The 17,215-nt window shown below is 36.7% G+C and overlaps 1 protein-coding gene across 1 annotated transcript; it reads left to right on the forward strand.

Moving 5' to 3' along the window:
* The first annotated feature begins 10,863 nt into the window (after positions 1 to 10,863).
* ier2b (immediate early response 2b) lies at positions 10,864 to 12,024 on the forward strand. Its single transcript, XM_061984586.1, has one exon. The coding sequence runs from the start codon at positions 11,028 to 11,030 to the stop codon at positions 11,598 to 11,600; it is 573 nt and encodes a 190-aa protein (XP_061840570.1). The 5' UTR covers positions 10,864 to 11,027; the 3' UTR covers positions 11,601 to 12,024.
* The last annotated feature ends 5,191 nt before the right edge of the window (positions 12,025 to 17,215 follow it).

Consider the following 17,215-nt stretch of genomic DNA (forward strand, 5'->3'; position numbering starts at 1 on the left):
TAAATAATCAAATATAAATAATCAAATGTATATACTTGTTCTTATGCTTTCTGATCTCACTATGTCCACTACTCGCTGTACATATCCTACCAAGACAGACCTACACTGTTTCAATGTCCATTTCTCTGATGATGCAATAGTTGATGACTGAAGTGCTGATATCAACCAAACCTCACCCCCCACCCCCACCCCCACCCCTCCACATCCCACACCCCGGATTGTAAATAATGTAAATAATTCAATGTATATACCCTGATGATTATCTTGTGTGATGACTGTATTATGATGATAGTATATATTTGTACCATGAATCTATTTAAGTGGACCCCGACTTAAACAAGTTGAAAAACGTATTCGGTGTTACCATTTAGTGGTCAATTGTACGGAATATGTACTGTACTGTGCAATCTACTAATTAAAGTTTCAATCAATCAATCAAAACTTCAGCCTAAACCCTTTCGGTCCGCAACATTTTCAATTTATGAACGTACAACTGTTTGTTTATGTAAAACTGTTTGTTTATTTTGTTGACCACTGACCGAAGAAATAATAAATAAACTAAAATTAAACTAAGAAAATTGTTTTTATACTTGCAAATCATTTTGTAATTGAAGACAATTGTTTTTATACTTGCAAATCGTTTTTTTTTCTTTTCTTTTTACGTGGAAATAATTGTTTTATAGTTACAGAGCGTTATTTTATTTGAGGAAAATTGTTTTCATGCTTGCACATTTTTTTTTTTATACTTGCAAATCTCTTTGTACTTGAAAAAAAAAGTTTTTTATTTGCAAAAATGTTTTTAATGGCGGAATATTTAGTTGATCTAAAATAACTTCTTTTTTTATTTGCGAATTCTTTACTTGCAAATAGTTTACTTCCAGAAAATTACTATTAATTTAATTAATAATTCTCAATTACTTGCGAATAATTTATTTAACTATTTGAAAAAAAATCCATCCATTCTTCTTCTTCCGCTTATCCGAGGTCGGGTCGCGGGGGCAGCAGCCTAAGCAGGGAAGCCCAGACTTCCCTCTCCCCAGCCATTTCGTCCAGCTCCTACCAGGGGATCCCGAGGCGTTCCCAGGCCAGCCGGGAGACATAGTCTTCCCAACGTGTCCTGGGTCTTCCTCGTGGCCTCCTACTGGTCGGACGTGCCCTAAACACCTCCCTAGGGAGGCGTTCGGGTGGCATCCTGATCTGGCTCCTCTCGATGTGGAGGAGCAGCGGCTTTACTTTGAGCTCCCCCCGGATGACAGAGCTTCTCACCCTATCTCTAAGGGAGAGCCCCGTACTTACAAATCGTTTTTTAAATTGGAGAAAATAAGCACTTAAATAATTAAGTGTTCAACTTCAGCCTAAACCCTTTCGGTCTGCAACATTTTCAATTTATGAACGTACAACTGTTTGTTTATGTAAAACTGTTTGTTTATTTTGTTGACCACTGACCGAAGAAATAACAAATAAACTAAAATTAAACTAAGAAAATTGTTTTTATACTTGAAAATCGTTTTGTAATTGAAGACAATTGTTTTTATAATTTTATAATTTTAAATGGAGAGAATTGTTTTATACTGATAGAGCGTTATTTTAATTGAGAAAAATTGTTTTCATGCTTGCAAATTTTTTTTTTAATATTTGCAAATCTCTTTTTAAGTGAAGAAATTAGTTTTTTTTGCAAAAATGTTTTTATTTGCAAAAATGTTTTTATTGGCAAATATTTTGTTTATCTAAAATAATTTATTTTTTTATTTGCGAATTCTTTACTTGCAAATAGTTTACTTCCAGAAAATTATTATTAATTTAATATTAATTCTCAATTTGCAAATCGTTTATTTAACTATTTAAAAAAAATTAAAAATTAAATCTAAACGAAAAGAACAGTTTTTTTTACTTGCATAATTTTTTTTATTTTATTTTTTTTACATGCGAATCGTTAGGCGTGAATTAACACATGTTTAGTGTTTTTGGAGTTTTGGCAGTAATTCCATTCCATACGCGCCATAAGAGTAAGTAAGAAATACATGTATATGATTCCCCTTATTACACAATTTCCTATGCGTTTGATCATTATACATTTTTTTTACAAACTCCTTAAAAAAAAAAATGTAGACTGGTAGCTCATTCTTTAGAATTGTATCATAGAATTTACAGTGTTTTAAAAAAAATATTAAATTTTTTTTTACAGCATATAAAATGCTACAACTGTTTTCTGGCGAATGAGTGATTATTTTTTTAAATCGTAAAATCTATGGTTGTTGATTGTTTTTACGGTGTATTACTGTAAATGGAAAAAAAAAAGTTTCATGTTTTTTCAGATGGTAAAATTGTGACGACTGAGGAGCCATTTTTTCAATACTATAAAATCTATTGTCATTCTTACAATGTACAATTGAATGGATAACTTGCTTTGAAATCATAAATCAATCCGATATTTTTTTTTTATTTAAACCAAAAAAATGTTTAATGTATGATAACATAATATTCGTTGTATCATTAAGAAATGATCATGACATATTCTAACTACTCCCCAACCTAAATTCACACAATTGTAACTAACATCACATTATTAACATTATTTTACAGATTCATAGAAAAGTCAAGCGAGTATTTATTTTTATTTTGAAAAAAAATAGTATGTGATAATATATTTGCTACATTATTAGATAATATTGAATAAAAATATTTGCAATTGCATGCAATACATGTATTTTTTTTCTCGTTTTAACGGGAAAAACAATCAAATATTATTAAGAAAGCCATTGATGCATATCATTACCAGACTTTAAATAATGTAGCAGTACAGTTTGAGTTTGACACCTGTAGCATAAACTTTCAAACACTTTTTTTTTTTATCCTTTCCATAAATACCGATTATTGGTGAATTTTACTATTATTAACTGCGTCGATTACAACAATTAGGAATATTGTGTAAAAAAAAAAAAAAGAAAAAAAAGAAAAGAAGGCAGTTCAGAGACGTGACTGGAACAGTTTGTACACGAGGGGTTGCCACGGTAACAACACAACATGCCTCCATAGTCTCACCATAGATAGATAGATAGATAGATAGATAGATAGATGGATGGATAGATAGATAAATGGATAGATGGATACTGTAGATAGAAAAAAGATGCATGCTCAGCAAACCCCTCCCTGTCCGTGTCCACCCATTTGCGGCCTCCATTTGTCCCGCCCTCATCCTGTCTCCGGTTCTCCCTTCCTTCCTTCCTGTCCTCATCCTGCCCGTCCCCCTCCACCCCCCATCCTGTGTAAGTTCACAGGCCTCTTTTGTCAGCCTGGCTGTGAGACTCTTGGCAGTGAAACAAAGTTGGTAATGAGACTTTTAATTTTTTTATTTAAGTAAATTAATAGGACCGAACAAGTTTGTCTATAGATGTTATCAAATATATGACAGAGGTGACCTAAATGCGCCCGGGAACCATTTATGGCCCGCGGCTTGTTTTCTATTGGCCTGTGGCACATTCCATAGCAGGCCTGGGCAATTGTTTTGCCTCGGGGGGGTGCACATTTAGAGATAAAAATGTGCCTGGGGGCCAGAATATCTATTTTTAAGAACACTAATACAAAACCTCACAATAATGTATTGGAGACCGGGCTTTCTGCTTCGCCGCTCCCAGTCTGTAGAACGCTCTCCCTGACCACCTGAGGGCACCACAGACTGTGGATGCTTTTAAAAAAGGCTTAAAAACCCTTCTTTTTAAAAAAGACTTTTTTTTTTAGAAATATGCATACTAGTTTTAGTTTTAATTTTTTTTAAATGTTTTATGCACTATATGTCAAAGAAAATCCTGTTTTTGTTTAGTTTAGTTTAGTTTAGTTTAGTTTAGTTTATTAAGGATCCCTACACCGCAGTGGAGACTATTCTTCCTGGGGTCCAGGCAAAAAACCTAACACAATCGCAAAACAAAAGATTACAATGCAGTATAACATGATCAAATAATAAAATGTTGTAATACAAAAATAACAACAACAAAGAACCAAAAAAAAACAAAAAAACAATAACTTCGAGTTTACATAATAATGTTCATACCAAAGATAAAAAGAGCAATATAAAAAAATATATATATATTTTTGCAAAAATAAAACAAAGAACCAATGGCCTAAAATATACACATTAGTGTACCAAAGACAAACAATAAGTGACGAAAAAGTACAATCCATGCATTTTCTACTGCTTGCCCCATAATCAATAAAATAGTCAATAATCAATAATTGTTTATGGCAAAAACACAAAATATGCAAACCTCTCCCTGACCACCTGAGGACACCACAGACTGTGGATGCTTTTAAAAAAGGCTTAAAACCCCTTCTTTTTAAAAAAGCCTTTTTTTTTTTTTTTTAGAAATATGCATACTAGTTTTAGCTATTTGGCTGTTCTAGTTTTTATTTTTTTTTATTTTTTTATTATCTTTTTTTTTTTTTTTTTTTAATACACTGTAGCACTTTGAGGTTGTTTACTCAATGTAAAGTGCTTTTTTTTTTCCCCCCAAAAAATAAAAATCTATTAATGTCTGATTGAATGCTAAAAACGTTATGACAGACCGCCTTAAAAAACGGAATGGAATTTTACTCTTTTTTTTTACTAAATGAGACAACCAGAATGTACATGTTGGATTTACAATATTAACTATGAGCGATAAAACACTGAATATTGACAACATATAAACGTCACACCCCCTCACGATCAATCTGATATATCTGATGTATCACTAAGCTTTAGAACTTTGTTGTAAAAATCTGAAAACATCACATAATGGCAGCTACAGTTTCCAATCTTACAATATCTGTAATAATACAATAATAATACAAGATCTGATAGCTTCCTGGTAGCCTATAGCTAGCTTCCTGGTAGCATTGCTAACTTCCTAGTAGCCTATAGCTAACTTCCTGGTAGTCTATAGTTAACTTCCTGGTAGTATTGCTAGCTTCCTAGTAGCCTATAGCTAACTTCCTGGTAGCCTATAGGTAACTTCCGGGTTGCATTGCTAACTTCCTGGTAGCCTATAGCTAGCTTCCTGGTAGCATTGCTAACTTCCTAGTAGCCTGGCTAACTTCCTAGTAGCCTGGCTAACTTCTGTGCCTGTCAATTTAATCTGTATATTTTAATACGTACTCTTTGTGTCTTCAATTGTTTGATAAAAAAAATTACATAAATAATACAAAATAAAAATAAAAACTTCTGTGTGTGTATTTTTGATATTTCCAGACTTTTTTTTGTCATATATATTTTTTAAATTCAGAGTATTTTCCTATTGCATTTGATTTTATTGTGTTTGTTGTCATTTATAAATAAATAATAACATTTATGTGCTTGTAGTGTTTGGACCATTGACCATAAGGACACAAAGTGTGTGTGTGTGTGTGTGTGTGTGTGTGTGTGTGTGTATGTGTGTGTGTGTGTGTGTGTGTGTGTGTGTGTGTGTGTGTGTGTGTGTGTGTGTGGCATGACAATGACAGGACAAAATAAGCTGCAGGATAACAGTGTTGTGTTCAGAAATAGAGGAGAGTGTGACCCTTTTACCTCGCGGTGCCTTCAAGTGCTCCTTGTATAGATGACCTACTTTTCGTCAGCGTTCTATAAGCTGCTTTTCGCCGATCACGACAAAACAAAAAAAGACAAGCAAACGTTGAATGACAACAACAAAAGAAGCTATATTTAGATGCGGCGCGATAATTGCGGCTCCAATTAGGTGGGCTCTCGTTGCATCTAAATATAAAACAATAACAATAAGTGCGGTGACGTCACACACACTCCAATGGGTGGAAAATAAAACATTGTGGAGTGTGTTTGGGTCAAAGATGGCCGCCGACACGAGGTCGGCTCATGTGGTGCGGGGCAACACACACGCAAAACATGCACAAACACACACATGCACATTCCTTGCCAAGCCAGTTGGCCTCAGGCGGAGGCAGTACGACAACGCACACTCCGCACAGCGTTGCCGTGGTAACCGGTCGGGTGGCGGCATGTAGCGAGGTCACGGCTGCTTGTCTTATAAAAGCATGCAATCATGCCAGGGCTTAATCGGCGTGAAGACTAACACAGAATAAACATGTGACTCAAGCACAAGACGGTTTTCAGGAAGCGTCTTTTATAACCGTTTACCCTAGGGGCGGGTCAACTTTTTGCCACTGAAAACTCAAACTTTGGTATTTTTAATATTCGAAACCAATATAATATATTGATTTTTTTTTTTTTGACCTTTAGGGCTCCCCTCAAGTTTAGTCCCGTGGACCGGGAAGGGTCTCGGTCATAAATATTAGAACAATTAAGTCATATATTATTTTTAATACCTGAATCTATAGATCAACTTCAGACCTGTCTATATAAAGTTTTTATTTTATTTTAATGTTGTATGCCCTTTATTTGAAAGAAAACACTGTTTTTCATGGCAAAAACACATAATATGCAACCATTCCCCCCCAAAAAAATTTCAAAGTGGAAGTAATTGGAGCCTAAAATAGGTTGATAATTTAAAACATTTGTTTTTATTCTTTTTTTACTTTTTTTTTTGGAGCAATGACTTTTGATTTTTTAAAATGCCACTAAGCATTTCACGGATCCACAAAGGCACCACTCATAAGGTGCTAAAAATAAGTATTTATTTATTTATTCTTACTTTCAAAGCTTGAATCTCCTGATCAATTTCCGATCTGGTGATATTATTATTATTTTTTTTTTATATTTTTGCACTTTATGTTTAAAACAAAAATCTATTTTTTATGGCAAAAACACAAAATATGCAACATCCCTCCGCCCCCCAAAAAACAAAAGCAATTCAAAGTGGAATATTTAATATGAAGTAATTGGAGCCTTACATAGATCAATTATTCAAAACAATGTTTATTGTGATTATTTTTGTTGTTGTTGTGGTTGCGTAACGACAGTTTTTTTTCTTTCTAAATGCCACTAAAATTCTCAGGGATCAAAAGGGCACCACTCATAAAGTGTTAAAAATAAGTAAAATATTATTATTATTATTATATTTATATATATTTTTACTCTAAACGCTTGAATCTCCTGATCAACTTCAGATCTGTCAATATAGAATTTTTAAAAATGTTTTATGCACTTTATGTCAAATAAAATCGTGTTTTTGTTTAGTTTAATTTAGTTTAGTTTAGTTTATTAAGGATCCCATTGGTCTACACCGCAGTGGAGACTATTCTTTCTGGGGTCCAGGCAAAAAACATCACACAATCGCAAAACAAAAGATTACAATGCAGTACAACATGATCAAATAATAAAATGTTGTAATACAAAAATAACAACAACAAAGAACCAAAAAAAAATAAATAAATAAATAACTTCGAGTTTACATAATAATGTTCATACCAAAGATAAAAAGAGCAATATAAAAATAGATGTATATATTTTTGCAAAAATAAAACAAAGAACCAATGGCCTAAAATATACACATTAGTGTACCAAAGACAAACAATAAGTGACGAAAAAGTACAATCCATCCATTTTCTACTGCTTGTCCCATAATCAATAAAATAGTCAATAATCAATAATTGTTTATGGCAAAAACACAAAATATGCAAACCTCCCTCCCCAATAAAAAAAATGTATGTTAAGTAATTGTAGCCTTATATATGTCAATAATTCATAACAACATTGATTTTGATTCTTTATATTTTTAAATAAGTAAGTTTAGTTTAAAAAAAACAACCTACTAAAATTCTCAGGGACCCAAAACGCACTCACTCATAAAACTATTGAAAAATAAGTCATACATTATTATATTTTTTACTTTCAACGCTTAATTCTTGAGATCAATTTCTGATTTAAAGTTTAAAATTATTTTTTTTAATGTTTTTTTTGGTTAATACATAGCTTTTTGTACTGGCAAACTTACAAAATATGCAACATATTTCATAGTGAAATATTTGATGTGAAGCAAAAATATATAGCCTGCATGGCGGCTTTGTGTGTAGAGTCGACGTTGCAACTTTTTTCTCGTTACACCTGTTTGTTCTTTTTATTCCACTTGTTTATGTTTTTGCTTTAATAGTATTGTTAGAATGTGCTGCAGACTGTTAACCTCTGGTTTACCCCCTGAGGAGCCTCTCGGTACACTTTCACATGCATCATATTACATAAACGTTAATGCAAATAATCCACAATAAACTCGATCAAGTAGACTTTCATAAAACTGATCACAGGGTACAAGTTTAAGGAAATAAATGCGGACAATACGGTACTTTTACCTAAACGTGATCTAAATGAGACACTAATTCACAGTATCCATTTCACAAGTATTCTTATATAACGTGCAGCTGTACTAGTGTAGTCTATTCTTATAGCTGTGGACGCATAGCCTAGATACCTAACGCGATGACGTAAGTGACAGGAAGGCAAATGTGCTGCGTTTGTGGGACACCGTAAAGTTCAGCTCTACGGTCGAAGTCAGTGTTGTTGTCGGGCTCACACAACGGATTTGTCATGTCTACACAATGTGGTTGTCTACCACGTACGCATGACAACAGTGGTAACTTTTGTAGCCGCTCACTTTACTTACCAGCATTTAGTTTGTATAAATTACATACTCCCGATTGGTCCGTGAAGGCATCGTGACGGCCCGACTGCCTTTTGACCTCGTGCCGCTGCTAAGTAACCTTGTTTACGCCGGCTTCCGCTCCATATATGGAGTGCTGCTGACGTCACCGCAGCTGTGCCCGGGCGGGGCGGGGGAGGAGGAGGAAGAGAAGGAGGAGAAGGAGGCGGGGCGGGAACGTCACAGCTTTTCCACTCTGGGGACTTTACAACCGGAAAACCATATATGGTATGGCGAGTATGTGAGTCATGTGTGAGTGTGAGTGTGTGTGAGAAACTCCCATGAAACTTGAGTGGGGTTTTTTTCTCTTTAAACTTCCTCACACAAGGAAATTCATTTCTTTTTCTTTTGGCAGACGATAAACATGACGTCAGTGACTTTAGTGAAACTCCTCGTGTTTACATGACAACAATAAAACTGCAGCCACAACATCAGGCACATTTGAACATTTACGACATTGTAGATTGTTATTTGGACACCTTAAGCAGTTTGATGTCGATAAACTGGGGAAAAAAGGAACGCTAACTTTGGGGGTTAGTTAGTGTTTTTATTACGAAAGCTTGTTTTCTGCCAATAGATTTATTCAGTTTGTCAATATGCAGTGCTTTATAATTCATTGTGTAAAAAATCAGTGTAAAAAAATTCAGTCCAAAAAAAATAAAATCTGTCTATAAATATTAAGTATATGTACACTAAAACACTTTGTTGGCTGGTTCTGAGACGAGATCATCTGCTTCAGTACTGAATTTTTATGAACTGAATTTTTTTTACACTTATTTTATTTAACACTGAATTTATTTTACACTGATTTTGTCATACACTGGATTTTTACGGACTGGATCTTTTATACGCTGAATTTATTTACACAGAATTTTTATTCGCTGATTTTTTTACACCCAATTTTTTCTTACACTGAATTGTTTATAAGAAATTTTCATACACTGATTTTTATACTGAATTTTTACACTGAATTTATTTTCAATATACTATATTTTTCCACTGTTTTTTTATACACCTATTTTTTTTACACAGAATTTTTCAACACTGATTTTATTTATTTTTTACATTTATACTGGATTTTTTACACTGAATTTTTATCACACAAAAAATGTTCTATTCAGAATTTTTTTATACGGAATTTTTCAACACAGAATTTTTCTACACTGATTTTTTTTTTACATTTTACATTTAAAAAAATGTTACACTGGATTTTTATGGACTGAATTTTCTTTAACACTGAATTTATTTTACAGTGAATTTTTATTACACCAAAAATTTTCTATTCAGAATGTTTTTATACGGAATTTTTGAACACAGATTTTTTTTGTACACCAAATTTTTTTACACTGAATCTTCAACACTGATTTTTTTTTTTGACATTTTTTTATACTGGATTTTCATAGAATTAATTTTCTTTTACACTGAATTTTTTTTTACACTGAATTTTTATTACACAAAAAATGTTCTATTCAGGATTTTTTTATACGGAATTTTTCAACAGTTTTTTTTGTACACCAAATGTTTTTACACTGAATTTTTCAACACTGATTTTTTTTTTTTTACATTTTACATTGACATTTTTTTACACTGTATTTTTATAGACTGAATTTTCTTTTACACTGACTTTTTTTTACACTGAATTTTTACTACACAAAAAATGTTCTATTCAGGATTTTTTTATACAGAATTTTTAAACACAGATTTTTTTGTACACTAATTTTTTTTACACTGAACACTGTTTTTTTTTTTTTTACATTTTACATTGAAATTTTTTTATACTGCATTTTTATAGACTGAATTTTCTTTTACACTGAATTTTTATTACACAAAAAATGTCCTATTCAGATTTTTTTTATACGGAATTTTTAAACACAAACATAAAAAAAAATTCACACGGATTTTTATAGACTATACTTTTTTACACTGATTTTTTCTTAAACTGAGTTTTATGCATAAATTGATGTCAAAAAAATAAGTTCACAAAATTCAGTGACATTTATTCATTATCCAAACCTCCATATCTAACTTCCCGGATGTCATTGTTTCTGCCACAAAATATAACAATAACAGATTTAGAATAAGTCATTTAGTCAGAGATGAGGTTTAAAAGTGGACACGACGTGAAGCGGAAGAGGAGAAAATGGGGAAGAGAAACTAAAAACTGAGAAGAAACAAGCTCGACGGAACATGTGGCGCGCGTGCGTGTGCGCGTGCAGCAGGTGTGGGCGGAGCCTGCTGTCTGAGGAATGCGGCGTGACGTCACAGAGGACATAAAAATCACCCCGCGCGTCCTGAGCTCTCAATCCTCCTCAGTGACGCCTTCCGCTCGCACTAACAAAGCCGGAATAAATAAACTTTTTAAAGTCCACTTTTTAAAAAAACAACAACAATCTTTTTTTTCACAAAAGAGTAGAAAAAGAAGACGCGCGTAAATACGCACCGAGAGCAATGATCGAGGCGACAACAATGGAGGTGAACGCGGAGGCCCGCAGGGTTCTGGCGGTGTCCATCAGCAAGCTGTACGCGTCCAGGACGCAGCGAGGCGGGCTGAGACTGCACCGGAGCCTCCTGCTCTCCCTGGTCATGCGCTCCGCGCGGGACATTTACCACTTGTCCTCGCCGCCGCCCATGGAGTGCGGCACGGACGAGGCGGCCGAGGCGGACGAGGTGGCCGAGGCGGAGCCGCCCCAGCCGGAGCCGACCCCCGCCGAGCCGAGCGCCGCGGCGGGGGGAGGTGCGCGCCAGGAGGCGGACGCGGTCGACACGGAGGAGGAGGAGGAGGAGGACATGGAGGAGGGGGAGCTCGTCGAGGACAAAGAGAACCGCAGCCCGACGAGTCGCTCCAGGAAGCGGCGAGGAAAGACGTCAGCGGCGCCGGACTTCCTCCCCAGCAAGAGGGCGAGGCTGGAGCCGGGAGAGGAGCGACATTCCTCGGCGCTGCCGCCGCCGGCCAGCTGCCGCCTGGGACCCGCGGAGTCCCTCATGACTTTGTCCCTCAACCGGGTCATACCGGCCTGCTGAGACCGCGGGCGAGGCTCCACTGGACTTTGGAGCCATGATGATGTCTTTGCTCACTGAGCTGACCCCGCACCCACACGGTCCCCGGACCGGCCGGGACACGGAACGAGCTCTCCGAAGTGGAAAAAAGTTCGGATGGGAGCGACCCGGCGGACTGAATCACGCCAGTGACCCGCTGAAAAGTGCTGACTCAGAGAGCGTGAATCAGCAGGAAGTGAGGCGGTCAGTGGTCACCGCCGCCACGCGCGCGCATGCGCACACACACACAGACAGGTGGACCAAACAAGGTGCTATAAAGGTGCTGCCTGCACCTTCACAACTCTCCTATCTCTTCGATGAACACTAATGATTCTTTACCTCACTTGTAAAGCTGCTGTTTTGTTTTGTGTTAATAAAGATTGACATGTGACAAAAAAACAACTAAAAATATCTCAGAAGTTCTGTTGTGGCGATTGTTCACACCATGTGGGCCAAAGATCAGCGGGTTCAATCCTTTAAAGAGGGACCAGTCTGGATCCTTTAATCTGGTGCTCACACACACACACACACACACACACACACACACACACACACACACACACACACACACGCACTAGGTCACACCACTTCCTGTGGATTACAACAGAGTTATGAATCACATCCTGCTAGCGTGACCCGACACGGCTGGCCACTTCATTAGATACTTCATTAGGTACATTAGGTGTTCCCTCACAAAAAACAAAACATCAATAATATTTTTTATCATTTATATATATTTTTATTAGAATAAAAAAATTTCATTGGATGTTTTGAAACATTTTTTTAAATTTTTTTAGAGCTGTTTCTAATATTAGCCAACATGTGGCCAACATACAACAGTTCAAAAATATTAAAGAGTTTATATACAAAAAAAAAGGTTAGAGTAGCAAAAATCTTGTGTTTTTACATTAAAAGTCAAACACGCTGATTAAATGTAGTTCTGCACGAGTGCTGCTGGTTTTTACAAAACAATCAGGAAGTTAGCTATAGGCAACCAGGAAGTTAGCAGTTAGCTATAGGCAACCAAAAAGTTAGCTATAGACAACTAGGAAGTTAGCTATAGGCGACCAGGAAGTTAGCTATAGACGACCAGGAAGTTAGCTATAGGCGACCAGGAAGTTAGCTATACTCAAACAGGAAGTTAGCTATATTCGACTAGGAAGTTAGCTATAGGCGACTAGGAAGCTAGCTATAGCGACCAGGAAGTTAGCTGTATTCAAACAGGAAGTTAGCTATATTCGACTAGGAAGTTAGCTATAGGCGACCAGGAAGTTAGCTATAGGCGACTAGGAAGTTAGCTATAGGCGACCAGGAAGTTAGCTATAGACGACCAGGAAGTTAGCTATAGGCGACCAGGAAGTTAGCTATAGGCGACTAGGAAGTTAGCTATAGACGACTAGGAAGTTAGCTATATTCGACTAGGACGTTAGCTATAGACGACCAGGAAGTTAGCTATAGGCGACCAGGAAGTTAGCTATAGGCGACTAGGAAGTTAGCTATAGACGACCAGGAAGTTAGCTATATTCGACTAGGACGTTAGCTATAGACGACCAGGAAGTTAGCTATAGGCGACCAGGAAGTTAGCTATAGGCGACTAGGAAGTTAGCTATAGACGACCAGGAAGTTAGCTATAGGCGACCAGGAAGTTAGCTATAGGCGACTAGGAAGTTAGCTAGAGGCGACCAGGAAGTTAGCTGTAGGTGATTAGGAAGTTAGCTATAGGCGACTAAGGAGTTAGCTATAGGCGACCAAGAAGTTAGCAGTTAGCTATAGGCGACCAGGAAGTTAGCAGTTAGCTATAGGCGACCAAAAAGTTAGCTATAGGCAACTAGGAAGTTAGCTACAGGCAACTAGGAAGTTAGCTAGAGCCGACCAGGAAGTTAGCTATACTCAAACAGGAAGTTAGCTATATTCGACTAGGAAGTTAGCTATAGGCGACCAGGAAGTGAGCTATATTCGACGAGGAAGTTAGCTATATTCGACTAGGAAGTTAGCTATAGGCAACCAGGAAGTTAGCGAACCATGACGTTAGCTATAGGTGACCAGGAAGTTAGCTATATGCGACCAGGAAGTTAGATATAGGCAACCAGGAAGTTAGCTATAGGCAACGAGGAAGTTAGCGAACCATGACGTTAGCTATAGGTGACCAGGAAGTTAGCTATAGGCGACCAGGAAGTTAGCTATAGGCAACCAGGAAGTTAGCTATATTCGACTAGGAAGTTAGCTATAGGTGATTAGGAAGTTAGCTATAGGCGACTAAAGAGTTAGCTATAGGCGACAAGGAAGTTAGCAGTTAGCTGTAGGCAACCAAAAAGTTAGCTATAGACAACTAGGAAGTTAGCTATAGGCAACTAGGAAGTTAGCTAGAGCCGACCAGGAAGTTAGCTATACTCAAACAGGAAGTTAGCTATATTCGACTAGGAAGTTAGCTATAGGCGACTAGGAAGCTAGCTATAGCGACCAGGAAGTTAGCTGTATTCAAACAGGAAGTTAGCTATATTCGACTAGGAAGTTAGCTATATTCGAATAGGAAGTTAGCTATAGGCGACCAGGAAGTTAGCTATATTCAAACAGGAAGTTAGCTATATTCGACTAGGAAGTTAGCTATAGGCAACAAGGAAGTTAGCGAACCATGACGTTAGCTATAGGTGACCAGGAAGTTAGCTATAGGCGACCAGGAAGTTAGCTATAGGCAACTAGGAAGTTAGCTATAGGCTACCAGGAAGTTAGCTATAGGCAACCAGGAAGTTAGCTATATTCGACTAGGAAGTTAGTTGTATTCGACTAGGAAGTTAGCTATAGGCAACAAGGAAGTTAGCGAACCATGACGTTAGCTATAGGCGACCAGGAAGTTAGCTATAGGCAACCAGGAAGTTAGCTATATTCGACTAGGAAGTTAGTTATATTCGACTAGGAAGTTAGCTATAGGCAACAAGGAAGTTAGCGAACCATGACGTTAGCTATAGGCGACCAGGAAGTTAGCTATAGGCAACCAGGAAGTTAGCTATATTCGACTAGGAAGTTAGTTATATTCGACTAGGAAGTTAGCTATAGGCGACTAGGAAGCTAGCTAGAGACGACAAGGAAGTTAACTAGAAGCAACCAGGAAGTTAGTTTTAGGCGACCAGGAAGTTAGCTAGAGGCGACCAGGAAATTAGCTATAGGTGACCAGGAAGTTAGCTATATTCGACTATGAAGTTAGCTATATTCGACTAGGAAGTTAGTTATAGGCAACTAGGAAGTTAGCTAGAGCCGACCAGGAAGTTAGCTAGAGCCGACCAGGAAGTTAGCTATTGGCGACTAGGAAGTTAGCTATAGGCAACTAGGAAGTTAGCTATAGGCGACCAGGAAGTTAGCTATAGGCGACCAAAAAGTTAGCTATAGGCAACTAGGAAGTTAGCTATAGGCAACTAGGAAGTTAGCTATAGGCGACCAGGAAGTTAGCTATAGGCGACCAAAAAGTTAGCTATAGGCAACTAGGAAGTTAGCTATAGGAAACTAGGAAGTTAGCTAGAGCCGACCAGGAAGTTAGCTATACTCAAACAGGAAGTTAGCTATATTCGACTAGGAAGTTAGCTATAGGCAACTAGGAAGCTAGCTACATTCGACTAGGAAGTTAGCTATAGGCAACCAGGAAGTTAGCTATATTCGACTAGGAAGTTAGCTATAGGCGACTAGGAAGCTAGCTAGAGACGACCAGGAAGTTAGCTAGAGGCAACCAGGAAGTTAGTTTTAGGCCACCAGGAAGTTAGCTAGAGGCGACCAGGAAATTAGCTATAGGCGACCAGGAAGTTAGCTATATTCGACTAGGAAGTTAGTTATAGGCAACTAGGAAGTTAGCTAGAGCCAACCAGGAAGTTAGCTGTAGGCAACCAGGAAGTTAGCTATAGGCAACCAGGAAGTTAGCGAACCATGACGTTAGCTATAGGTGACCAGGAAGTTAGCTATAGGCTACCAGGAAGTTAGTTGTGACTACCAGGAAGTTATCTGTCCATAACACGTCTATGTGGCCCAACTCTTGTGATCCTGGTCCACTGTGTTGTGCTAATAACTAAAACAAAATGCCCGCTTTAGTTGACGTTGATGGTGGACCGCTCATGTCGACACCAAATGCGAGCGCTCGTTTCTATGACATGTGTTCCGTTGTTGTCGACATGTGCTAACTTCCTCATTGTCGCTAAGCAACTACTTAGTTACTGACTCGTTACGCAAACAATAAAACATACACACAAACTTCCTGTTCGGTGCTAAGAAGGCTTCAAAATAAAAGCGTGACAGTATTAATCTGGATTTGACCGAGAATGCAAACATTTATGTTCAATATTTCAAATTTAAATGAAAATATGTGAAAACAACAAAAAAAGTGTGATATGTCTTTGGACAAAGTAAATGTGCAACAAGCGCTTCTGTTGACGTGAGTCAGTCAATCCAAGGGGCGTCGACTTAAACGGCTTTCACGGAACATTACTTCCTCTGTGACAACTGCTGTGAGAGTGTCACACCTTCTCTGACTTATGATCAACAATTGCAGTAAAAATGTATTGTTGTTATGTTCTGTTGTGTTATTGTTGTTATGTTCTGTTGTGTTTGGTTGTGCTATTGTTGTTATGTTATGTTTGGTTGTGTAATTTGTGTTTTGTTATGTTGTGCTATGTTGTGTAATTGTTGTTATGTTGTGTTTAGTTGTGTTATTTGTGTTGTGTTGTGTTTGGTTGTGTTTTTTGTTATTTTGTGTTATGTTGTGTTATTGTTGTTATGATATGTTATGTTATGTTGTTATGTTATGTTGTGTTATTTTTGTTATGTTGTGTTTTTTTGGTTATGTTGTGTTCTGTTGTGTTATTTTTGTTATGTTGTGTTTGGTTGGGTTTTTTGTTATTTTGTGTTATGTTGTGTTTGGTTGTGTTATTTTTGTTATGTTATGTTGTGTTATGTTGTGTTTGGTTGTGTTATTGTTGTTATGTTATGTTGTGTTATGTTATTCTGTTATTTTAAGTTACGGTGTGTGGTGTTATTGTTGCTATGTTATGTTGTGTTTGGTTGTGTTATTTTTGTTATGTTATGTTGTGTTGTGTTATTTTTTGTCATGTTGTGTTTGGTTGTGTGTTTTTGTTATTTTGTGTTATGTTGTGTTTGATTGTGTTATTGTTGTTATGTTATGATGTGCTATGTTGTGTTTGGTTGTGTTATTTTTGTCATGTTGTGTTTGGTTGTGTTATTTTTGTTATGTTGTGTTTGGTTGTGTTATTTTTGCTATGTTATGCTGTGTTTGGTTGTGTTATTTTGTTATTTTAAGTTATGTTGTGTGGTATTATTGTTGCTGTTATGTTGTGTTTGGTTGTGTTATTGTTGTTATGTTCTGTTGTGTTTGGTTGTGCTATTGTTGTTATGTTATGTTTGGTTGTGTAATTTGTGTTTTGTTATGTTGTGCTATGTTGTGTAATTGTTGTTATGTTTAGTTGTGTTATTTGTGTTGTGTTTGGTTGTGTTTTTTGTTATTTTGTGTTATGTTGTGTTATTGTTGTTATGATATGTTATGTTATGTTGTTATGTTATGTTGTGTTATTTTTGTTATGTTGTGTTTTTTTGGTTATGTTGTG

Source organism: Nerophis lumbriciformis, linkage group LG25 (assembly GCF_033978685.3).
Source record: "Nerophis lumbriciformis linkage group LG25, RoL_Nlum_v2.1, whole genome shotgun sequence".
Classification (NCBI taxonomy): domain Eukaryota; kingdom Metazoa; phylum Chordata; class Actinopteri; order Syngnathiformes; family Syngnathidae; genus Nerophis; species Nerophis lumbriciformis.